The 24,887-nt window shown below is 57.7% G+C and overlaps 1 protein-coding gene across 5 annotated transcripts in view; it reads left to right on the forward strand.

Moving 5' to 3' along the window:
• Positions 1-5,637: 5,637 nt before the first annotated feature.
• Positions 5,638-24,887, forward strand: part of LOC140905787 (uncharacterized) — a 31,242-nt gene continuing 11,992 nt past the window's right edge. The window contains exons 1-6 of one of the 5 annotated variants that reach the window (XM_073329263.1): positions 5,638-5,837; positions 12,968-13,078; positions 14,087-14,173; positions 17,266-17,415; positions 21,077-21,223; positions 23,102-23,221. In XM_073329263.1, coding sequence (XP_073185364.1) covers positions 5,742-5,837; positions 12,968-13,078; positions 14,087-14,173; positions 17,266-17,415; positions 21,077-21,223; positions 23,102-23,221 — 711 coding nt within the window. In that variant the 5' untranslated portion in view covers positions 5,638-5,741. The remainder of the gene's footprint in view (positions 5,838-12,967; positions 13,079-14,086; positions 14,174-17,265; positions 17,416-21,076; positions 21,224-23,101; positions 23,222-24,887) is intronic. The other 4 variants (XM_073329264.1, XM_073329266.1, XM_073329265.1 and 1 more) reach the window with 4 other exon arrangements.

Here is a 24,887-nt window from a genome sequence, read left to right on the forward strand (position 1 = left end):
ACGAATCTATCCATCACGTTGTCCTTTTGACCCTGTCTTTAAGATGCACCTGCCTGTTCCTTGTTATGTCTGTGGAGTGTTCTGATGTCGTCTTGGCACAAGTTCCTCTCATTAGCCCTTATGTGTGTGTGCGCACGTGCCTCTAACTACCTTTTCTTGCCAACTTCTGTGAGTGGGACCTGCCTCTGGCTCGCAGCCCAGCTGTGCTTATCACTGCCTGGAAGTACTTTGGTTCAGGCTTTACTTTGGTTCAGGCTTCAGGCCTCAGACTGGGCCTCTGATACAAGCATTTATGTTTCAGGGCCTCCTCTTACTACAGTTAAGACATTTAGACGAACACGCTTGACTTGAATATGTATGTAAATGCAACCGCAACAAAAAATACTGTTAAAAGTTGTTGAAATGGCCATGTCAGCCCAGTTGATTAATTATTGCCTTTCCAAAAACACACTAAACTGGTCCTTCCATGTGTCCAATTTCTAAGCAATCCTTCCTGAGCTGCAACCAACTCTGATAACATTTGACCCATTCCAAAATCTGGGGACCGATACAATCAGGTTTCAGATCAGGAGATGGATTCTGGCAGGAGTGGGTGGGTGAGCTTCTGTGGCCTGCAGTGTGCAGGAGGTCACCCTAGCTGATCACGATGGTCTGACCTTAAAGTCTATGAGTCTATGAGGACTGTTAGATAAACTCCTTATGGCTAAGGAGAAAGGACAAGTTTCCAATGATTAAACTGCTGGACCTGTCAGCTGCCTGCTACACCGGTGGTCACAAGAATGCTTGTGCATCTTTCAGCACGAGCAGGTTTTATGTTGCTGCAAAAGCAGTGTTGTCAACTCTTGCAATTTTATCACAAGTTTCATGATGTTTGTGGTTTCCTTAAAGCCTCCCTCCTGGCTGAGCCTCGGGTGCGGCCGCCACAGGTGACTGCAGAACGCCGTGACTCAATGTGGGAACTCAACGGAACAATGGATCTGGGATTCCTGATAGTCTTTGTTTCATCCCATACAGTGACTTTAACCCTGTTGTTCCCTCGTTAGAGCAGTTGACTGGGGGCCTGCTCCAAAGCTGCTAGAAATCAGTAACAGCCTTTCACCGATTTCAAGAGCCCTCCGAGAGCAGTTCCAGGAACAAGCAACTTTTAAAATAAGTTTCTGAAACTGGTTAAAAAAATCGTAAGGCCCAGGTGTCCTGGAGTCCCCGGGCGATGCTCTGGATCTGCTCCCCACAAAGCCAGGCAGGACTCTGGGGAAGTCTCCTCTCTCTGAGCATCCTGTCTGCAGGACACACAGCTCACACAGCTTGCACCTTCCTGGGTCTGACCTCGGAGCATTCAGCCTCCTCTGCCCCTCCCTGCGCTTCCCACAGCGAGTCTGCCCAGGCGGGGTCTTGGGGAAGCCAGAGGGTCCTGCCCCGAACTCCGCAGTCAGACGTGACTCTCAGCCAGCCAGTAAAACAGAAGGTTTATTAAACGACAGGAACATGGTCTAAAACAGAGCTTGTAGGTGCAGAGAACAGGACCCCTCAGCCGGGTCCATTTTGGGGGGCCGTGAGCCAGACAACCACGTCTGCACTTCACTCCATGTCCCCAGCCAGCCCCAAACTGACTCCCCCTCCAGCCCCTCCTCCTCTGGGCTTTGTCCCTTTGCTGGGCCAGGAGGGCACCTGATTCCTTTGTTCTCCCACCCTTTAGCTCTCACCTTGCAGGGGGGAGGGGCCCAGGCCATCAGTTGCCAGGAAACAGGGTGTCAGCCATTCTCTGTGTCCAGACCCCTGCACACATCTGCCCTCAAGGGCTCTGCAAGGATCATACACCCTTATCCCACCCCCTAGATACTTAAGATCTGCACAGGGAAAACTGAGGCACCCCCACACGATTCAGAGAAAACATGAAGAACAGTCCCGCTTCGTCACACCAGGTAGTTTTGAACTGATTCCCTAAGGCGGCTGTAAATGTTCCCAGTTAATCTTTATTAAATAAATTACACTTAAAGTCCATCCTTCCCCAGGCCCGTCCATCCCAAATATCTTCCCTTCCCACCACTCTGACCCTGTCGATCTCGCTCCTAGAATGTCTGCAGTGGCTTTCCCACTGGGGAACCTGGCATCATGGATGCTGGCCCAGCGCCTTCATGCTGTCAGCATTTCATCCGCCTCGACTCCTTACTGGGGGAATGGGGATTTCATGGGACAGCGTGGGAGCATCAGCAATAGGAATACACAACACCTGTGGCACAAGAGAAAAACCTCCAGTGTGAAACTAGTTCACAACTGACTACAGAGCAGGCTGTGAGTGCAATTTGTCCTCCTCTTTCCCATCAACAGAGAGCCCAGTTTCCAGACTGGATATTTTATCCAGGGAAGAGCTGTGTGTCAGGGATTATCAGGGCACAAGGGGAAAATTTGTTGTAGCAGCTTCCCAGACGAGCGAGAAAAATACAAACTGTTGAGGAAATAGCAGGACACTGACAGGTTGAATAAAATTTTTGCAATCTCATTAATTGAGGTCTGTCACCATTTGCTTTAATCTTCTAGCAAATGGCAACCGTGCAAGTTGTCTTTTGACCCACTTTCTACCATGTGCTGGACTGGTCCCTGTTTGGAGAAACCCAAGAGCTGGGATCTGATGTAACTGACTTTTCCTTGGAGATGGAATGCATTACCTGTATGCTGGCACTTTGGGGCACAGGTGTTGTACTGCCCACCAATGAGGCAGTTTGGGATTCTGAACAAAGGGGTGGGTCTGATTTGGGAAGGGCAGGGATTTGCACTGGCCCTTTCATGCCCAGCTCACAGTTAGGGGCCCATCACAGCCAGCTTCATTATTTTCTTGCCTGTGAGAAGCAGCAGCTGGGGGAGGGGAGCAGCTCCCTGCCCCCACACACACCTGAATTCAGATCCTCTGCAGAGGGGCCTTCCCAGCTCCAAAGAGCAAGGCAGCTTTGCTCTGGTTCAGGTTGTCCACAAGGCGCAGGATGGCCTCACGCTCAGCCCCCCAACTCAGCAACCACCAGGAATTCCTCCTGTGTCACTGAGCCATGTGATACTATATTAACTCGCCCTGCAGCCCCACAGCGTGGGGGGCCCGAAGGGAATTCAGGAGAGGCAGGAAAAGACTGACACTGGGAACTGGGACACACACCAGAAAAGACAGCCATGGGAAGTCAATCGGTGGTAAATTGGCACCACATAGCAACTCCCCGGAGGGGGTGAGATGAGTCACCCCACCCCACACACACCCCGTGAACTTGTGTCACCATGCAGGCGTGTCCCTCTTCTCTGCTCAGCCCCTGCTCCCCTTCTGGCAGGCACCCCGCACTCTCCGGTGCTACGGATACTCGGGGAGAGACCCACGGGACTTGTGCCGCGAACACTGCTGGGCCCAAGGGGAGGAGACCACGTGCTGGTGTGCAGGTTTCTCCCACTCCCACTTTTCTGAGTTGGCCCCGACTCTGTGCCCTCCTCATGACCTTCCTTCCGTGTAGGCACCTGCGCTTTCCTCTTCAGAGCACCTCATGTTTACAGACATTCGCTGAGCACCTTTGCCAAACCTCTTGTTACGAGGCTACCTGTTTGCCTTCCTTTTCAAACCCTGCCCTTTCCTTTTGGCATAAACCCCGGCCTCCTGGAGTCCCTGCCTTCCTCCCCCACCCCGCGCCTGCTGTAACTCCATTGCCTTCGGCGTGACACCGAGCAGACCGGGGCCCGTTCCACGGGCAGCGTGGTGCAGTCTCAGGCCTCCCGAGCTGAGCGCTATTCTGGGCCGGATGTGGGTCTCCGGCATCCCGCTGCAGTCCCAGCCAGAGGATGCTGCTGGCTTGGTTAGCACAGGGGAGGCCGTTTGTCTTGTGGGAAGAGGGAGCACTGACTCCACACAGATGCAGGCCCTGCTTCCCCCCCTCCCTCCCCCCAAGGCTGCATCTCCCCTGCCATGGCATCCCAGGGCTCGGCCCTCTGAGAGCAGAAGCAGGAGATGCTGCAGAAATTCAGCCTCCCCTGGGTTGTCTCTGCCAGGACAGCGTGTGACCGTAACAGGCCCATCTGTTTGCAAAGAGCTTGGGGCCCGTCTGTGGGGAAGACGCCAAGTTACCCGCTGTCCGGTAGAGACAAGGGCAAGCTCCAGACTGTCCCATCACCTGTAGCAAGAGCCTGTGGAAATGAAGGCGACTCTGCTGGAGAGTGGAGCCCCCATGCCTCCTTTCCGCCTCTGCGCGCCCCACTCCAAAGCCGCAGGGCTTTCCTCATCCCCCGCACTCTCGCCCACATTCCCGTCGCAGACCTGTCCTCCCACCCCACTCGCTGAGTGTCAATGGCCAGCACATGCCCTTCTCCAGAACCCAGAGCTGTGGGCCTAGCTGAGCCCCACTCTCAGGGCACAAATTCTCATAGAGCGGAGGTTCTCAAACTGTGGTCCGGGGACCACCAGTGGTCCGCGAGCTCCATCCAGGTGATCCACGGATAGTTCCCTCGAAGGTGCGCGTCTGGGCGTCTGCACACAAGAAAACGAAGGGCCACCCCCCTAATTAGTGGAGCGTGCAGGCATGGCTCCACTAGTTAGGTGCCTGGACCCTGGAGAAGATGCAGATGTAAAGTGAGGTGGTGGCCTTGGGCGGAATAGGGGGTAGGTGGGAGGGGGCAGTGGGGTGAGAAGAGGGGGTGGGGGGAATTTGTGATGTGCAGGGCTGTGGCAGCCAGAGAAAGAGGTGACTTTCCCCAGCTCCAGGGCTGTGGTTGCTGAGGAGAGACAGCCCTCATTCCCGCCCCAGCTCGGGGGCTGCCGCAGTGGGGGAGAGACCCCCCTCCTTCCCAGCCCCAGCTCAGCAGCTGCCGTGGCAGGGAAGAGAGGGCACATCCATCGCATTAGAAAGGTAAGACTACTGATATTAAAATATGAGTTGTGTGTTTTTATTTGTAGAACAAAAAAACGTTAATTTTTTTTTATATAGCACTTTTATCCAAAGCGCTTTACAATAGTTAGCTCATGGTACAAACAATAGTTGGAAAGATCATGAAGTGGTCCGCTGAGACCCTCAGCAATTTTCAAGTGGCCAGTGAAAAAAAAAGTTTGAGAACCTCTGTCATAGAGTATTTCCCAGAGCCCCCTCCCACCAATACTATACAAACTCCAGAGTCCAGTGGGGCTGGGGTGGCTCCAGGCTTCAGCTGCTAGGCTTGGAGGGAGGAACTCAGGGCTTCTGCTTTGCGGTGGGGTGGCGGAGCTCAGGGCTCTGGGATTCATCTGTGGGGAAGGGGGTCTCAGGGCTTCAGCCCTGCAGGAGGTGCCAGGGCTTGGGACTTTGGCCCTGCAAGTTTGGAATATTTACCAGAGCTCTGCTCTGGACAGCTCCGGCTGAAGTGAAGGGCTGCCCATTCCCCACATCGCCAGCTCCCTGCACGCACCCTGCCCTGGGGGAGCTGCTGACTCTGTTTCCACCTCTCTCCCGAAACGGGCTGTTTGTTCAGTCAGCTCTGCCCTGGCTCGCTCACAGGAATGGCTCTCCCTTAGCCGGGGAGCTGGCCGGATGAGCCAGCGGCCTATCCGAGCAGGAAGGTAATTGTGTAATGACAGGCAGGAGCCCAAGCTGTTTGGCAGCTTGCCTGGGAGCTGGCTGCTGGGAGCTAGGATCCAACAGTCAAGGTCTATGCGGGGATTGGCGACAGCTCATTGCCCTCCAGCAGGACAGTCTGTGAGGCCGTAGGAGAAGCCGCAGCTGCAGGCAGACCAAGCCCGGTGCAGGATGAGGCTCTGGCTGCTGGCCGGTTTAGTGGCTGTGCTCGCCCTCGTGGCGGTGGCTGGGGCCGACCTGGGGGACGCGAGGGAGCTGGAAGATGCGGTAGGAGAGAAAGGGTTTTCTAGAGTGTGGAGGAGGGGCAGGCCTGAGCAATGAGACGGGGGCGGTGGGGGGACAGTGGGAGAGGGGGACCAGGAACCACACCCATCGACCCGCAGAGGATTTGGGTTTGACATTATTCAAAAGAAGCGGCGGTTCTGGGTGCGGCGAGACACGGCCTGGATCGCAGTGCTGGTTGTCTTCGGAACCAGCGAGAGGCAGCCGTGCTCCCAGGCCTGAGCCCGCAGGCACCTGCTTCTCACCGGCACTGTGACCTCCCTGAACCAAAGGACTTTATGCTGCCCCCCCAGGAACACTGGGTTTGCTGTACCAGCTCAGACAATTAATCCAGCTGCTCCAATGTCCTGCCTGTGGCAATGGGCAGTACTTGAAGCATCACAGGAAGGCAATCAAGCCGTCCGTCACCTCCCACCATAATTCCACTGGCAGTTCGTGTGCGTGTGTGTGTGTTTGGTGCTGTTGTGTGTGTGTTTGTGTGTCTCTTTCTCCTTCCTGGTCACTAACTATGTGATTTGCTTCTCTATTGTAGGGTTTCAGAGAGACAAGGTGGGCGAGGTGATGGCTCTTATTGGGCCAGCTTCTGTCGGTGAGAGAAGCTTTTGAGCTGCTCAGAGCTCTGGGTGCAGACCTGCAGAACAGCTCTCTGTGTGGCTCGAAAGCTTGTCTCTGACCAGCAGAAGCTGGCCCAGTAAAAGCTGTTACCTGCCCCACCTTGTCTCTCTCTGAGCCTGGGACCCACACGGCTACCCCAGCACTGCAGACAACATCCTCTAAGGTCCGATGGTTGTGTCCATCACTTTCCTGCTGAGCTCCCGGTCTGAGTGCAAGCTGGGATCTGGGATGGTGAGGGAGCACGCTGCAAAATGCCGTTTGTAAAAGTAGGAACGGGGCAGCTGATGTCAGCTTGGGGGAGAGAAGCAGGGACGAAGGGGGTGACATTGGGAGGCATTTGATTGGAGCAGCTCAACTGCTTAAGTTATAAAAGAAAAGAATAAGGCACCTCCTCTTGGAGACCTTCAGACGCTACCCCTGCCCCTTCCAGCTCCCCAAAAACGTGGCGGCCAAAGCCTCACACTCCTGCAGCTCCCCCTTGCTGTGAGTCTCTTCCATGGTTGTCCCATCGCTCCCCACACAGCCCTGCCTGTGTCTCTGGCCTTGTCTTGGCTGGAATTGCCCCGTCTTGTCCTGTCAGCCAGTGACAGTGCCCTCCAGAGACCTCTCTCACCCCTCACTCCATGCTTCCCCCGGCCTTCCAGTGTCCTCCCACAGCCTGGTCGCGAAGCCCTTCTCCTCGCTTGCGTCACTCCCATGAGCAGCCCTTGCAAAGAGGGAGCATGCTCCCCCTGCACTGTAAGAGAAACGTGGGACCCAGCAGGAGCCATGTCTGCCTCACCCGAGGACCCCCGGACCTGCCCCCTTCCCCTCCTCACACTGTTACACCCTCACTTAGGCACTGTCCCCCCTCCCCCCCCGGCTTAGTGGTTCTCGGGCAGTGGTTTGCGGCTCCCTGGCTTTGTGTGGGTCACAGGCTGCTGCCTATTCCAGCTGAGAAAGTGCACAGCTGAAAAGGACCGGCCAAATCCATGAGAGGACCGGCCAAATCCTCCGCTGCTGTAAACCGACCCAGCTTCACTGAAGGTGGGAGAGCTGTATGGATTCTGGCCTTGTGTGGGAGCCCTTGGCATAGACGGGACACTCCTTGGAGCAGGGCCTGTGTCTTAGGAGTTTTCTGTGCAGTGCCTGGCAGAGCTGTAAGCACCACAGATTAAACGAATAACCACCGTAATGCCCACGGGCCTTGGGAGAGACCCACATGGTCCCTATCTGTCCAGACGGCCCTGTGAGGGGAGGGACTCGCTGCCCATGCCTTGGAAGCAGGTTTTAGGGCTAGTCTCCACTACAAAGTTAGCTTGACCGAACGGTATTGCTCACAGCGGTGTAACATGCCCTGCCCCGTATGGCAGAATTAAGGGGACAGCCCCGAGGTAGGCAGCACCAGGCTGACAGAAGAATTGGTGCGTTGACCCCGCTCCCAGCTCCCAGAGCGGTGGATTTCCTGCCGCGAGGGAAGAACCCCTCCCGTCATTGTAGTGTCGACCCTACCGCTGTGCCACCGCGGCATGTCGAGTGCGGGTGCAGACTGGTCCCTGGCGGCCCGGGCCCACCGAGTCAGGCCCTCGAGGGATGGAGCCGGGCGGGTGTGCAGGGGTGGGGAGGGATGGAGCTGACAGCGTCTGTGGGACAGAACATCCCGATCAAGGGTTAGCCACGTGCTTCACCCACTGCCTGGCTGATGGCCCCCCCCACCGCCCTCTCTTGGCTGAGCTGGGGAGGCCCTGCTGAAAACATGTTTTTGTGACTGCGGGAGTCTGCACTGTGCAGATCCCAGCTCCCCCTTGCTCAGGTCAGGGCTTGTGCAATGGGCAAACATTTCATCAGGGACTTGGCGAAGGGCGGATAGCGGCGGGAGGGGAAAATGAGATTGAGGGAGCTTCTTTCCCGCTCCCCAAATGGCTTTTTACACTCCCAGGTTTTACCCACAGCTCACATACCTCAGCCCTCACCTGCAGCCCCCCTGCTAGTCCAGGCCAGGGCCACACGCCAGCTGGCGAGTGACCCCCCTGTCTCCCCACCCAGCTCTGCTAATTCACATCCGTCCTCAGCTGCTGCCTGGGTCTCCACACTGCGCTGCCACTGAGAGGAAAGCGAGGCAGGGAGCTCAGGGTGGGAATTTGCTGTAATGTTTTTATGAACTATCGGTGTGACTCTGGACTAGCCGCTTTGCATGGTTGCGTCCTTCAGGGGAAGGAGTTACTGCTCTCCCTGGGCCGTGGGAGATCAGGGCTAGGGGTCTGAGACGTAGGGCCTCTAGGGCTGGCTGGCCTGGACTCAGCTGAGCAGAATGGAAAACCCTACAGAGACAATGGAAGCCTCAATGACCCACGTGAACTCCTAGAGCCAGTTACTTCTCCCCAGCTCCCTGCGGGGAAGTGGAGTGCACGGCCCTGGCTGGAGAGCGGGCAGGGGACATTGTCTTACGAGAGCAGGCACAGAGGGCCAAGAAGAGGGAACCAGGCTCCGAGGAGAGGGCGGGTTTTGGGCTCTGGCTCCCACCCACATGGACTTTGTCTGGAATTTACCTTCCCCTCAGCTGTGCGCCAGGGAACTAATAAAAATAACCTTGTTTGGAAAAGGCTGCCTGACCTCACTGCAGGTGCCCCCGGTTGCATTGCTCCCCTCTGAGGAACAGCCTCTCTCAGGGCTTTGCTCTCGGTTGGACTGGCGGTGGAGAGCCGTGGGGAGAAACAGGAGCTGATGGAGCCTGAGGGCCCCTGCAGGAGGTGCTGAGGCGGCGTGGCCTTGCCCTGGTGGGAAAGTGTGACCCTGGGGGGTCTGGCACACTAAGCTGGGGTACTGCCAGGGACGGCTCAGTGGCTGGGGCATAGCCCAGACCTTGCAAACCCTGACAGCAGGTATCTGGGGGGGGGGCAGTGGAGCCAGAGGGGTTTCTGAAGAAGCCATAGCAACGTAGGCTGATGATTGCTGCTCTAGATCAAATCCATCACTAGTGAACGAAGGGAATGCGTCAAATGAATTCTCTCCGAGTTTCTGTAACGCATCTGATAGACAGAAAATCAGCTGAGCAGGCCATAAATCGAGGGTAACGACATAGGGCGGGTGTACTAAGGGTTGGAGAGGCATCTCGTGGGCATGGCGGGGTTCGGGGTTAGGTCCAGTCTGACTGAAGAGCCAGCTGAGTGCCCTGGAAAGGTGTGTGACCAGTCCGTTCACGACATTGCCATGGGACACTAAATTGGAAGGAGTCGCAAATACTAATGAGGAGAGAGAAATGACAGAAAGTTACTGAGAGAAATTCAAAACAAGGGCAAGAAATAACACAATGGAATTCAGCCTGGAAAAGTGGAAGTGAAGACATGGGGGGGTGTGACAACTCAAAACATAGCGGGAAAGACTGGAGAAACAGCTGTAGCCAGAGACCTAGGGGGGAGACTAGGGCAGAGCAGCTGGGCTATGGGTCTGCCTTGTCAGATGGCCACCATAGAGGATGTGGGCTAGGAGTTGCGTCCACTGATGCATTGCGTCACACTGATGCATTGTGTCATCGCAATGAGGCGATGTCAGTACAGTGCTGGTGAGAGGGCCCTAGGGGTACTGAGTCCAGTTCTGGGTCCCTTAGGACCAAAAGGACCTCACCAAACTGGGAAGAATTCAGCGAAAAGCCAGAGAAGGGCTTGAGGGGCTGCAGGGACGGGTTTATGAGGAATGATGAAAATGACAAAATATGTCACAGACTCATAGAAAGGTAGGGCTAGACGGGCCCTCAGGAGGCCACGTAGTCCTTTCCCCTCCCCCACAGCGAGAGAGCGTTAAGTGTCATACGGGGCTAGCTTGTCTAGGTGACATCAAAGGGGGACTAATCGTGTGTGGCCATTTCGAGGGAAGAACATCAAGCAGGGAGAGGACTCATGGAGTGGGCCAAGGGTAGCCTGGAGTAAAGAGAGAAAAGTGGACAGAGGTAGATCCCGGCGGAGCAGGAGGAAAGGTCTCCTAGCCATGAGGGCTCTCAGACTGTGCACTTGTCCCCTAAGGGGGGCTGGTTGCTATTTAAAAGGGGACTGGACAAAGCACTGCAGAGAATACCCCTGCCTTGGTGTCTGGGGACGGACTACGTGCTCTCCATTCCCACCGTCTGTCACCCTGTGCTCTCCTCCTGCTCTGCCACCTCCCCGCTATGCCAAGGCCAGCCTCGGGCGCCCGGCCAGCTCAGCGAATGCACCCCAGCCCTGTCCCGACGGAGCTGATCCTGCTCGGAGCGCTCCCTGAGACTGGGCAGGGAGCTGGTGCGAAACGCAGACTCTGGCAACGAGACGTGGCCCTAACGGCCGAATTCTCTCCACCCACAGGATCTGCTGCGAGTCAGGAGGGAGGACAATAACCAGTGATGAGCTGCCAAAGTCTTAACAACGGGTTCCCTCCTCATCCCATGAGGGGGTTGTTGCCCACCCCCGCCCCCTGGGACTTCTGCCCCATCCACCCCCCTCCCCTGTCCCCTGACTGCCCCCAGAACCAGGCAGGAGGGTCTCGTGGGCCACCGTAGTGGGTGCCCACCCTGCCCCTAAAAGCCAGAGGCACCTGCTGGGGGGCGAGGTGGGAAGTCCCGGAGGTGCTTACCTGGGGCAGCTCCCAGGAAGCATCCGGCAGGTCCCTCTGGCTCCTAGGGGCGGAGGGGCACAGCTAGGGGGGGAGCGGGGGAGCGGCTGCTCCCCCCACTGATCACATCAAAAGTGGCACCTTAGGTGCCGACTCCCTGGGTGGTCCAGGGCTGGAGCACCCATGGGGAAAATTGGTGGGTGCAGAGCACCCACAGCAGGTCCCCACCCCGCGCACGGCCCTAGCTCACCTCACCTCTGCCTCCGTCTCCTCCCCTGAACGCCCCGCCTTGCTCTGCTTCTCCGCGCCCGCCCGCCCCTGGTTACCTGCTGCGGGCAAGCGGCCCTCCTCGCACCCCCGCGCCCCAGCTCAGCTCGTCTCCGCCTCCCTGGGCCTGAGCCCGGAGCTGCCGCCTGCTTCTCAGCCCCCCGGCTTCCCGCGCGAATGGCTGATTCCCGGGAAGCCGGGGGGCGGGGGGGGAGAGAAGCGGAGCAGAGCGGCGCGTTCAGGGGCAGAGGCGGAGGTGAGCTGGGGCTGGCGGTGGGGCGGGGAGCTGCCGGTGGGGGCTCTGCACCCACCAAATTTTTCCCCTCGCGGAACAACCGGTGCTAAAAGGGCTTCTAAATTTAACAACCGGTTCAAGCGAACCGGCTCCAGCTTACCACTGACAAAAACCCCCCGCCACCACCTTCCAAACCCTCTCCCGGCTGCTATTCTCCTGTGAGCAAGGTGAGCAGGGAACAACCGTGGCACCAGGAGACATGGGCCCCAGAGGTTTTGCACCAGAGATGGGTTAGTAAGAGACAGCAGCTGGGCCAGGGAAGGCAGATGAGGATGGGGAAGCCACAGCTGCAGGTTAACAATCGTGGAATAAAACACAGGGATCTAACTGGGAACGGCCCAGACTGCATAGGAAGGGCCCATTGGATGTTGGGTGTTTGCGGGCTGGGATTGTTGTTGTACTTACAGTGTTTCCATACAAAACACAATTTACATGGAGAACATGTAAACTGGGGGGAGGGATAGCTCAGTGGTTTGAGCTTTGGCCTGCTAAACTCAGGGTTGTGAGTTCAATCCTTGAGGGGGCCATTTAGGGATATGGGGAAAATATTGGGGATTGGTCCTGCTTTGAGCAGGGCGTTGGACTAGATGACCTCCTGAGCTCCCTTCCAACCCTGATGGTCTGTGATTCTATGAACAAGGGGGCCGCAAAGTTCAGTGACCCGAGGTCAGAGTTAAGGTGGAAAGGCCTTACTCTAATCTCCCATTCCCACCTGTGTTGCTCGTCCCCACCCGCTCTATTCCCCTGCAGGGCACTGCGGGCTCCTCTCCTTCTGCAGGGCTCTCTAGGGTGTCACTTTTTGTCCTTCTCTCTGTGCTCGCCTCTCCCGACTGTCACGGGGGGCTCTCCCATGGGTGCCCGTGTGGCGTGCGGAGCGCCAAGGGCCAGAAGCCACGACAGGACTCAGGGAGACAGCGCGATAGATTGTCACAACCCCAGTGCGGCTGCATCACCAGGGGGAAGCTGCATCTGCCCCTTGACTCAGGGCTTGTCCACACGGCGAGCCAGCGTGTGGCATGCCGGGGTGTGAATTCACAGCGCATTAGCCTGCCGCACACTGACTGGCTGCGTGGGTGCTTTGATCCGCCCGCCCCTTCCTAGCCGGTGTCAGCGGGAGCACGGGGAAGGGCCTTCCCCGGTCAGGCTGCAGAGAGCCCAGCTGCCCCTCGAGGGGACTGACCTGCGTGTGTCCAGCATCGCTCGCTCAGCTTCACTGTCCTTCAACTCCGAGCTGCTCAGGGACCTCTCTGCCCTCCAGAGGCCCCGGCCCCCAGCCCTGGCCCCGGCCTGCCCAGGCAGGTCCTGACGCTGGTGCTGAGGCAATGAATACTGCCGCCGAGCCCAGAGCCGGCTCTCAGCTCCCATCCTCTCTCTGCAGCCAGATACACCAGTGAGAGCCAGGAGACAAGTGGAGAAGCAGCGGCGACCCAGACCCAGACCCAGACCTACCTGGAGACCAGGCTTCATGGTTGCTCTAAGCAAGGAAGTGGTGAGGCTGCAAGGCGTGAGCGCAAGAGAAAGAGGCGATGTCACATGCCCAGCACCCCAGCCCATTCTCTGGGAGAGGGGAGGGGAGTTACTGAGGGGAAATGGTGTCTCAGAAGGAAGGGGAGTGAGAGAGCTCCAAGCTCCATAACCACTGAGCCAACCAGCCACTATCCTGTATCTCACGGTGTGCGGCAGGCCTGTGAGCACCGCGGTGTGGGTAGACAAATTTCCTGTCTCCTACCAGGGAGCTAGAACAGGGTCTTCTCCCCAGACCTCTCTTTGCAAATATCTTGGTCTGGGTGGGTGGCCAGAGGGCCGAGAACTCCACGCCCCTTCTCCTGTTCTTTGTCACTGCTGGGGAGGATTTCTTCCGAAAAGCAGAAACCCAAACTCCACACTTGAAAATAAAATTAAAATCCCCAAAGCTAGTGACATGGACACGTCACTCGGCCAAGATCAACAGGCCCCCTAGCGTACAGAGCGGAGGTGAGAGCCTCGCCGTGTGGTGCGATAAAGGGGCCCTCCTAGCCCCTGTGCACCCAGGGAAGGATTTCCCCAGGCAGGCCCTGTGGGAGACAGCCATAATGCTGTCTTCTGAGGATGCCCTTGCAAAGCCTGGCCTAGGAGACGCACAGAGGCAGAGCCTCAGTATGCAGCACGGCAAGATTGCAGGTGGCGTGTGGGCCATGGGGCAGCCCGGGCATGCTGCCATAACTCAGACAGGCGCCAGGGACTGCAGAGAATACCCCTGCCTTGGTGTCTGGGGACGGACTACATGCTCTCCATTTCTACCGTCTGTCACCCTGTGCTCTCCTCCTGCTCTGCGACCTCCCCGCGGTGCCAATGCCAGCCTCGGGTGCCCAGCCAGCTCAGCAAATGCACCCCAGCCCTGCCCCTACGGAGCTGATCCTGCTCGGAGCGCTCCCTGAGACTGGGCAGGGAGCTGGTGCAAAACGCAGACTCTGGCAACGAGACGTGGCCCTAACGGCCGAATTCTCTCCACCCACAGGATCTGCTGCGAGTCAGGAGGGAGGACAGAAAACGCACACCCCCACCTTCCAAACCCTGTCCTGGCTGCTATTCTCCTCTGACCAAGGTGAGCAGGGAACAACGGTGGCACCAGGAGACATGTGCCCCAGAGGTTCTGCACCAGAGATGGGTTAGTAAGAGACAGCAGCTGGGCCAGGGAAGGCAGATGAGGATGGGGAAGCACTGCTGCAGATTAACAGTCATGTAATAAAACACAGGGATCTAACTGGGAACGGCCCAGACTGCATCCTGGTGCTGTCAGAGCAGGAGAATGAGCTGGGGAATCTGCCTGAACCTGGGGTGCAAGACAGAAGAATCAGCCAGCAATGGCCAGTCTCCACTGTCCAGCCCAGCAACCCAGCCAGCCCTTCCCAGACCATCTCGAGGAAGGGCCAAGCAGACGTTGAGTGTTTGCGGGCTGCAATTGTTGTTGTAATTGCAGCATTTCCGTACAAAACACAATTTACATGGAGAACAAGGGGACTGCATAGTTCAGTGTCCCAAGGTCAGAGTTAAGGTGGAAAGGCTTGACTGTAATCCTCCATTCCCAGGGCCGGATTAACTCTCCTGTGGGCCTGGGGCTATTAGATTTTGTGGGGCCCCTATATACAAGTCTTTTTCCTAATTTAAAACAAAATGATCACAATTTTGGCATCGAGGCTATTAATGCTATACTAAACTTGCCTTTTAATTAACATAAAGCCATTCTGTGGTTACATTTCAGTCTGAAAACATGTAGAATATAGTTAAGTTAATTCAAAATAGCCTATTTCTTACCTTAGAACCACTGTTCATAGAATCATAGAATCATAGAATATCAGGGTTGGAAGGGACCCCAGAAGGTCATCTAGTCCAACCCCCTGCTCAAAGCAGGACCAATTCCCAGTTAAATCATCCCAGCCAGGGCTTTGTCAAGCCTGACCTTAAAAACCTCTAAGGAAGGAGATTCTACCACCTCCCTAGGTAACGCCTGGAGATTCTACCACCTCCCTAGGTTATATTAGTTTCTTTCTGGGAGGGAGTTTGGGTGCTGGAGGGAGCTCCAGGCTGGGGCAGGGGGTTGGGGTGGAGGAGAGGGTGTGGGGTCTGGGAGGGAGTTTGGGTGCAGGAGGGGGTTCTGACCTGGGGCAGGTGGTTGGGGTGAGGGAGGGGGTGTGGGCTCCGGGAGGGAGTTTGGGTGCAGGAGGGGGTTCTGACCTGGAGCAGGGGGTTGGGCTGCAGGAGGGGGTGTGGGCTCTGGGAGGGAGTTTGGGTGCAGGAGGGGGTTCTGACCTGGGGCAGGGGGTTGGGCTGCAGGAGGGGGTGTGGGCTCTGGGAGGGAGTTTGGGTGCAGGAGGGGGTTCTGACCTGGGGCAGGGGGTTGGGCTGCAGGAGGGGGTGTGGGCTCTGGGAGGGAGTTTGGATGCAGGAGGGGGTTCTGACCTGGGGCAGGGGGTTGGGCTGCAGGAGGGGGTGCGGGCTCTGGGAGGGAGTTTGGATGCAGGAGGGGGTTCTGACCTGGAGCAGGGGGTTGGGCTGCAGGAGGGGGTGTGGGCTCTGGGAGGGAGTTTGGATGCAGGAGGGGGTTCTGACCTGGGGCAGGGGGTTGGGCTGCAGGAGGGGGTGTGGGCTCTGGGAGGGAGTTTGGGTGCAGGAGGGGGTTCTGACCTGGGGCAGGGGGTTGGGCTGCAGGAGGGGGTGTGGGCTCTGGGACGGAGTTTGAGTGCAGGAGGGGGTTCTGACCTGGGGCAGGGGGTTGGGCTGCAGGAGGGGGTGTGGGCTCTGGGAGGGAGTTTGGATGCAGGAGGGGGTTCTGACCTGGGGCAGGGGGTTGGGCTGCAGGAGGGGGTGCGGGCTCTGGGAGGGAGTTTGGATGCAGGAGGGGGTTCTGACCTGGAGCAGGGGGTTGGGCTGCAGGAGGGGGTGTGGGCTCTGGGAGGGAGTTTGGGTGCAGGAGGGGGTTCTGACCTGGGGCAGGGGGTTGGGCTGCAGGAGGGGGTGTGGGCTCTGGGAGGGAGTTTGGATGCAGGAGGGGGTTCTGACCTGGGGCAGGGGGTTGGTGTGAGGGAGGGGGTGAGAAGTGCAGGCTCTGGCCAGGAGGTGCTTACCACAGGCAATTCATGGCCTGTGGTGCAGCAGGACTCAGGCAGGCCGGCTGCATGCCATAGCCCCACGTCGCTCCCGGAAACGGCTGGCTTCTGGCATGTCTCTGCGCGCCCCTGGGGGAGGGGCCCCCAGAGCTCCCTTTGGCTGGAACTGTGGGGATGGTGTTGGGGGTGGGGGCAGCGCGCGAAGCCTCCCCCACCCGCCAGGGGCTGCAGAGACACACCAGTAGCCGGCTGCTTCCGGGAGCAGCATGGGGCCACGGCATGCAGGCAGCCTGCCTGAGCCCTGCTGCGCCGCTGGACTTTTAGCAGCCCGGAGATCGCGATCGACTGGCAGAGGCTCCAGGATCGACCAGCTGATCGCAATCGATGGGTTGGTGACCACTGAATTGTATATAATTGTGGATTTATTTTTGTGGGGCCCCCCTTAGCCCGAGGCCCTGGGTTGTAGCCCCTAAAGCCCCTGCGTTAATCCGGCCCTGCCCATTCCCACCTGTGCTGCTCGTCCCCACCTTCTCTATTCCCGACTGTCACGGGGGGCTCTCCCATGGGTGCCCGTGCGGCGTGCGGAGCACCAAGGGCCAGAAGCCATGGCAGGACTCAGGGAGACAGCGCGATAGATTGTCACAACCCCAGTGCGGCTGCATCACCAGGGGGAAGCTGCATCTGCCCCTTGACTCAGGGCTTGTCGACACGGCGAGCCAGTGTGTGGCACGCCGGGGTGTGAATTCACAGCGCATTAGCCTGCCGCACACTGACTGGCTGCATGGGTGCTTTGATCCACCCGCCCCTTCCTAGCCGGTGTCAGCGGGAGCACGGGGAAGGGCCTTCCCCGGTCAGGCTGCAGAGAGCCCAGCTGCCCCCCGAGGGAACTGACCTGCGAGTGTCCAGCATCGCTCGCTCAGCTTCAACGTCCTTCATCTCTGAGCTGCTCAGGGACCTCTCTGCCCTCCAGAGGCCCCGGCCCCCAGCCCTGGCCCCGGCCTGCCCAGGCAGGTCCTGACGCTGGTGCTGAGGCAATGCATACTGCCGCCAAGCCCAGAGCCGGCTCTCAGCTCCCATCCTCTCTCTGCAGCCAGATACACCAGTGAGAGCCAGGAGACAAGTGGAGAAGCAGCGGCGACCCAGACCCAGACCCAGACCCAGACCCAGACCTACCTGGAGACCAGGCGTCATGGTTCCTCTACACGAGGAAATGACTTTTCTAATGCCTGTCAAGGGGGAGGTAGGGTTGCCAACTTTCTGATCCCTGAAAACCGAACGCCCCTGCCCCACGTCTTCCCCCAAGGCCCCACCCCTGTCTGCCTCTTCCTCTGAGGCCCCGCCCCCTGTCTCACATGTCTCCCCCCCCCTCGCTTGCTCTCCACCCCCGCCGATTGCTCCCCCACCCCCTGGGGCTCACCTGCTACCTGCAGAGCTGGGTTGGGAGGAGCTGACGTGGAGTTTGACCAATTGGGGTACAGCGGGGCACGGCAGGGGTCGGTCCCTGGAGTGAGGGGCTGGGGTGGGGCAAGCAGGGCACGGCAGGGGTCGGTCCCTGGAGTGAGGGGCTGGGGTGGGGCAAGCAGGGCACGGCAGGGGTCAGTCCCTGGACTGAGGGGCTGGGGTGGGGCAATCAGGGCACAGTGAGGCGGATGGGTCGGTCCCTGGACTGAGGGGCTGGGGTGGGGCAATTGGGGCACAGTGAGGCGGATGGGTCAGTCCCTGGAGTGAGGGGCTGGGGCAATCGGGGCACAGTGAGGCGGATGGGTCGGTCCCTGGAGTGAGGGGCTGGGGTGGGGAAGTCGGGGCACAGTGAGGTGGATGGGTCGGTCCCTGGAGTGAGGGGCTATGGTGGGGCAATCGGGGCACAGTGAGGCGGATGGGTCGGTCCCTGGACTGAGGGGCTGGGGTGGGGCAATTGGGGCACAGTGAGGCGGATGGGTCAGTCCCTGGAGTGAGGGGCTGGGGTGGGGCAATCAGGGCACAGTGAGGCGGATGGGTCGGTCCCTGGACTGAGGGGCTGGGGTGGGGAAGTCGGGGCACAGTGAGGCGGATGGGTCAGTCCCTGGAGTGAGGGGCTGGGGTGGGGCAATCGGGGCACAGTGAGGCGGATGGGTCGGTCCCTGGACTGAGGGGCTGGGGTGGGGCAATCGGGGCACAGTGAGGCGGATGGGTCGGTCCCTGGACTGAGGGGCTGGGGTGGGGCAATCAGGGCACAGTGAGGCGGATGGGTCGGTCCCTGGACTGAGGGGCTGGGGTGGGGAAGTCGGGGCACAGTGAGGCGGATGGGTCGGTCCCTGGAGTGAGGGGCTATGGTGGGGCAATCGGGGCACAGTGAGGCGGATGGGTCGGTCCCTGGACTGAGGGGCTGGGGTGGGGCAATCAGGGCACAGTGAGGCGGATGGGTCGGTCCCTGGACTGAGGGGCTGGGGTGGGGCAATTGGGGCACAGTGAGGCGGATGGGTCAGTCCCTGGAGTGAGGGGCTGGGGCAATCGGGGCACAGTGAGGCGGATGGGTCGGTCCCTGGAGTGAGGGGCTGGGGTGGGGAAATTGGGGCACAGTGGGGTGGGGGCCAGACAAGTTACTCCCCTGCCCCCCTGGACAGCTCTGGTACCTACTTTGGAGCCTGGTCCTGGAGCAGCCAGTTCTCTCCATCAGGCTGGCGGGGCAGGAAGAGGCTGCTAAGCAGAGCTGCTCCTCCAGGCTCCAGAAGCAGCCGCTGCTCTTCCCGTCCCTGGGTGGCAGCAGCCCGTTCCTGCAGGTTACCAGACCTTTAGCATCCGCTCTGCTGTGCTGACTGGAGGCTGCCAGTTTCCCTTTTCAACCAGACGTTCTGGTCGAAAACCGGATACCTGGCAACCCTTGGTGGGGGAGAAGCTGGACCCAGGAGCACCAGATTAAGAAAGGAGGGATGAACCCCAGCTGTCCAGCCCGCACTCCGGGAGAGGGGTGGGGAGTTACGGAGGCGAAATGGTGGCTCGGCAGGAAGGGCACAGGGCACAGCTCCATCACCATGGAGCAAACCAAGCACGATCCTGATATTTCGTGGAGTGCGACAGGGAAACGGAGTCAAGTTAGTGGTGCAGCCTGACTGAGGCCAGGCCAGGATGCGGAGGGAGCGCTTAGTCACAGGCACCAGGATGCGCCGTAGCCGATCGCTAGCCAGCTCCATCTCCACCAGGCCTTGCAAGCTCCTAGTTCCCGTCATGCATGACAGCCCCCATCCTGTCCTTCCACAGACCCTGGCCCTGTCACTTCTGCCACGCTGTCTGGAGGGGCTCACAGCTGTGAGTGCCAGTCTCAGGTCAGACTGTCAGAAGACGGGGCAGACACCCCAAACTGGTGGTGTGTTCTATAATTAGAAGTCACCAAGCCAGCAACCGACATGGGCTCATGGATCACACTATTAATCTTCCCTTGGAGCCATAGACAGGCCCTTTTAGGCTCTCCAGCCAACCTTACTACCCAGACAAACTGGACTTAGTGATAAAGGTCACATAAACCAAAAATCACCATGCATCAGGTCACTTCCGTCCCGATCCCAAAGGCCAGTCACTCACCCCGGTCAATGGATGCTCAGGATCTCACACCAAAGACAATTTTGTCGCTAATTTCTCTAGTAAATTAAATATTTATTAGCTAAGAAAAGGAATGAGAGTTACTGAGAGGGTAAAGCAGGTAAAATACATAACTGCTGAGTCAGTGTTTGTAAGTCCAAATGGTAGCAGAGATCTCTGCTAGTTCACCTTAAGTCTCTCAGGGTTACCCAAATTGGTTTTTGGGGACCTCTGTCCAATCACTCAGGATTCCCTCTATCAGAATCCATTTGTCCAGAGATGCCGAATCATGCCCTTGAATCAGTATTTATAGATCCTGCTCACAGAAGACACGCTGGCTTTTCACCCACGTGGGCGCTTCCTTTGATGAAGAACGCAGATGGAGTCTATGACCTCAGGTCGCCACATCAATGACCACTTGCTTTGACATTAGCATTTGCTTGTTAAAGTCCTTAAACCCTTTCTCAGCATTCAAAAGATTCCTTTGAGGAGTAATTTGGTTAGTGATATACATAAGGAAATTGTCACATTATAATAAAAATAGATATGAGAAAGCCATACAGGTAACATTCACTGGTTTTTCAGAAAGTTGACACACCAAGTACATTCTCATCTAAATGCTAATACAGCCTTTGATCTAGGGTCAAACCTAATGTAAACTGATAGCATTCGACAGGTTACAGATAAGTGAAGACAATATCATTTCCGTGACCTTTGAACTAAATTAACACGCGAGTGAATTAGCCTGCTGCCTTGAGAAAAGGAGGACTTGTGGCACCTGAGAGACTAACCAATTTATCTGAGCATAAGCTTGCGTGAGCTACAGCTCACTTCATTGGGCCTTGGTCTGCTGGCCACCTGTTAGACAGCATCCCCACTTCCTTCTGTTTGCTCTCTGCCCCACTGGCAGTGTTAGCCAAGGGTACAGCTCACCGGGAAGCCACGGAAAGGACCACTGCAGGACACTGTGGGAAGCTGGAGCTGATGTTGAGGTCCCAGGCGAGCTCCCAGAGCAGAGGGGAGAGGTGTCTCCATCACTGCTCTCAGCTCCTGGCGCGCTGCTGAGAGGTCGGGAGCGTCAGCACAGGGAAGGGAAAGCCCCATTCAGGCACCAGTGGAGATTTAATGGCAAACTCAGCCCTTAGCCATCCCGCGATGGGGCCCGAGCTCTGTGTTACCAACTGAGTTCCTGCCAGTGGGACACTTCTGCAGCCTGAAATGAACTCAGCGGGGGGCCTGCTGCCCGAAGCAGAGCTCAGCGCCCCACCCAGACCTGTGCTGTCCCATGGGCCCCCCGTTACCCGGAGATCACACTGCAGTGTGGTGCTAACACTGTCCTTCTGCAGGACCAGGATTCAGAAGTGAGAACCAGGAGGGAAGCTGAGAGACGTTCGCAGCCGCGACCCAGATCCAGATCAAATCCTCCAGGGCACTCACCTTACAACTACGGCTATATGACTCTTCTTGCTTCACCCTCCAATGTGAGCCTCCAGGTACAGTAAGAGGAGAGGAGGGTGGAAGCTGTGAGCTTCATGTTAACTAATGAGCAGGGCCCTGTGCAAATCACCATGTCACGGAGGGCCCAGAAATCGTGGCCATGTCCCCAGGCAGTGATCTTTCCAATACTTTTTTTTAAAGAAAATGTCTACCACAGAGTCCTTAATACAAACAGTTCTCTTAGCTAGTCAATTTCAAGGCTGGAATTAGTTTTACTAGTAAGGGGACTCAAAACTGACCAACGTTACTTGTGAAATTCACTCCAGCCTTGAGACTGACTTAATTCAGCTGTTGTAGCCATGCTGGACCTGGGTGTTAGAGAGACAAGGTGAGTGAAGTGGTATCTTTTCTGGACCAACTTCTGTTGCGTGAGCTCTGTGTAAACAAGAGAGAAGCGCTAAGAGCTCTGTTTAAGGTGGAAAGCTCGTATCTCTCACTGACAGAAATTGGTCCAGGAAAAGATATCACCTCCCCCACCTTGTCTCTCTGAATTTGGTTGTGAAATTCATTGTGTGCAAACTCGGGGGAATTCAATATTTTGCCTTTTACGCTGTCATGAATTTTCTAAAAGAATTGTGATTTACCCACGGCCCGGCTAACAAGCAATGAAACTCCACGGCCTGAGCAAGAGGGCCCAGGGGGAGCTGATGTATTGGTTGTCCTTGGGAGGCTGGGGCAGCCAGCGCCCATGCTCAGGGAGAGGGGAAGGGCATTACTGAGGGGAAAGGGAGGTTCGGAAGGAAGGGCACAACACCCTGCAGAGGGCATGCTCAGCTTAGAGTATGTCTACACAGCAAAGAAACACCTGCAGCTGGCCCGTGCCAGCTGATTTGGGCTCACGGGGCTTGGGCTGTTTCATTGCTGTGTAGACATCTGGGCTCAGGCTGCAGCCCAAGCTCGGGAACCCGCCCAGACGTCTACACAGCAGTGAAAAAGCCCTGCAGCCCGAGTCCTACAAGCCCGAGTCAGCTGGCACGTGCCAGCCATGGGTGTTTAGCTGCTGGGTAGCCATGCCCTTAGATGCCAGAGGCTCCATTGCTGATCACCAGCCAGCCCCTGCCTCTGCACCCGTACAAACCAGGGCTTGCAAGGTCCCTGTGCCCCTGCCTGCTGCGGGTTTTCATTAGTGCGTTACATGGGCGGGTGAACCCCCGTTTCGGGGAGGCTAACCTGCTGGCCCCACCCCTTCCACCTGCACCCTCCCTGTGGCCGGAGGAGCCTTGAGCACCCCCCAGCGACTGGAGCCCCAAAACCCCCCCTGCCGCCAGAGGAGCCCCACGCCCTGCCTGCCCTGAGCTGCTGGCCAGCCCGCCCGAGCCGTGCCAGCCCTCCCCATCACCGGGCTGAGCTGTTGGCCCGATCCCTGGGCTGAGCCGCTGGCCCGAGCACCGGGCCAAGCCACTGGCCTGACCTCTGGGATGGCCCAAGTGCTGCCCCGGGGCCTCTGGCCTGACCCCCAGGCTGGCCCGAGCTTCCCAGGGCGGCCCCAGGCCCTGGCTGCTGGTGGGCCTGAGCTCCAGGCCCCTGGCTGAAGCTGAGCCCCCACCAGCTTCAGGGGAAAGAGGGAGGGAGGCAGGGCCTTGGGGCAGAACAGGGGAGGCTTAGCCGCCCTGCCCATGGATACCTGCTGCCCATGGTGCGTTACAGCCCGTCACCTCCCTGCAGCACTCCCAGCCCACAGCTCCCTTCTGTTCTGCGGTCTCAGCACTGGCGTTAGTGAGTCTCCCACGGCAGCGCATGATGCCCCCCGGGAAGCTGGGAGCTCTGCGTGGCTAGGCCAGCCCGGGGGAGATGTGCCCCGTCTGCGCTTCTCACTGGCAGCGGGGCCCGACGCGGCGAGAACGAGGCCCCATGCCGACTCTCTCCTCGCACAGGGGCCTGCTCTACCAGGGCGAGGCAGGAGGGCAGTTGAAGGAACTCAGACGCACACACTAAAACCCAAGCGACCCCGGCTGCCCTGCTCGGGCTGCTACAGCCCTCTAGAGTCCCTCAAGGTAAGAGGCAGGGAGGGGAGAGGCAGAGACCAGCCGGGTGATTCTCGGACTCAGCGTCACTCAGACTGAGGGCCGGGAACTCCCCAGGAGCTACAGGACTCAGCCGACGGATCTAGGCTACGGCTGCACAGATCACGCCGGAGCATTGCAGGCTGGGACCTGTAGCCTCCATTGGCCCTAGGCTGCATTTTACCAGGGGGCTTCCTATTGGCCATCCCTGCTGTCCCTCCTGAGAGCACAAGCTGCATTGTGGTCCCCTCTGCCAGCGAGACAGCTGGAACAGGGGCTGGAGGGCTGATTCGGGGCACGTAAGCACAACCTAGACCCAGCTTATGACGGAGAGTCTCCTTTAGGTGCAGTGCTAAGAAATGCTGCCTTTTCTGGATCCCACTGGCTTCAGTCCCAGTTCCAGGTGCACCGGGTTCCCCGGACGGAGCTGCACGAACCCGCCTTCTTCCCTTCTAGAGAAGGGAATAAATAAAGAGATAGCTAACTAAACAGATAAACCCCAGTTCCCTCTTGGGCAGCACTGCAGGGCCGCAGAGGGGAAGATAGCTCAGCGAGTCTTCATTTCGACAGATATCAAGCCCATAGGGGGCCAGACTATAATCCCAGTTATACTGGTGTCAATCCGGAGTACCTCTATTAGTATGAGTGACTTTCGTTACCGCAGGGTAAATCTGGAGTCACCATTGGATTAAGTGGAGTTACCCTAGATTTACATCTTTGCAACTTTACAGCTTTGTAATGCAGGGCACTTAATTAAAAACCAAAGGTAGTGCAAACACGGCCCCCGCCCAATGACCCGAAGCTCTGAAGCTGGCCCACTGGCTTCCCAGGTGAACATCAACGTCATTGACCTGAGACGTACTGTAAATATTGACCAGCATGAAGTCAGTGTTAATAATTACCTGCAGGCACAACAAGTCTTGCTGTTTGCTGAACCCTGGAGTCCGTGTCAACAGTTACATCATCCTTAATGTCTCCAACACACGTATCTGGGTATGTCTAGGGACTCGGGACTATGAGACCCAAATCATCCCCCCAGCCCACCCCAATAAACATTTACAGTCTAGACCAGAGACGTGGGTGGAGTTAGAGGTCCAGGAAAAGCTATTCTTTGTCTCTCGTGATCCAATCGGGAGGCAGAGATTTGCATATGTGATCAGATAGGCTACAACATGAGTGCTGGGAACACTGGGGTTGGTGTGAGAGCTCTGCATTATGGGCTGGGTTCTGTAGGGTAGCACTTCATTCCAGGAGTGGCCCTATGGGGTCCACTGGAGGTGAGAGTGACTGGTCAGTGAGAGTGAGGGGACCAGACTCTGGTGCTAAGTGTTACGTGCCAACGAGGCGAGCAGTGCTGTACAAGACCCAAGCAAAAGCAGCCCCTGCCCTAGGGAGCTGACAATCTAGCAAACCCAACCCTAAGAGCATCTGAGACCCTGACGTCCCTGAAATCGCAGGAGCAGGCTCCAGGGGACAGACACTCTGGTCAGGCCAGAGGAATGTGATGACACCAAACTTTTTTCACCTTTCATACTCTGTCTCCTCTGCTTACAAGCAGCAATGCCGGGGTGGGGAAGATGCTAGACTGAGGTGGGTTAGTGTCCCTGAGCCTTGCCCTAGTGAGGCATTAGGAGGAGAGACAAAAGGGGTTAAGTAG

Source organism: Lepidochelys kempii, chromosome 2 (genome assembly GCF_965140285.1).
Source record: "Lepidochelys kempii isolate rLepKem1 chromosome 2, rLepKem1.hap1, whole genome shotgun sequence".
Classification (NCBI taxonomy): domain Eukaryota; kingdom Metazoa; phylum Chordata; order Testudines; family Cheloniidae; genus Lepidochelys; species Lepidochelys kempii.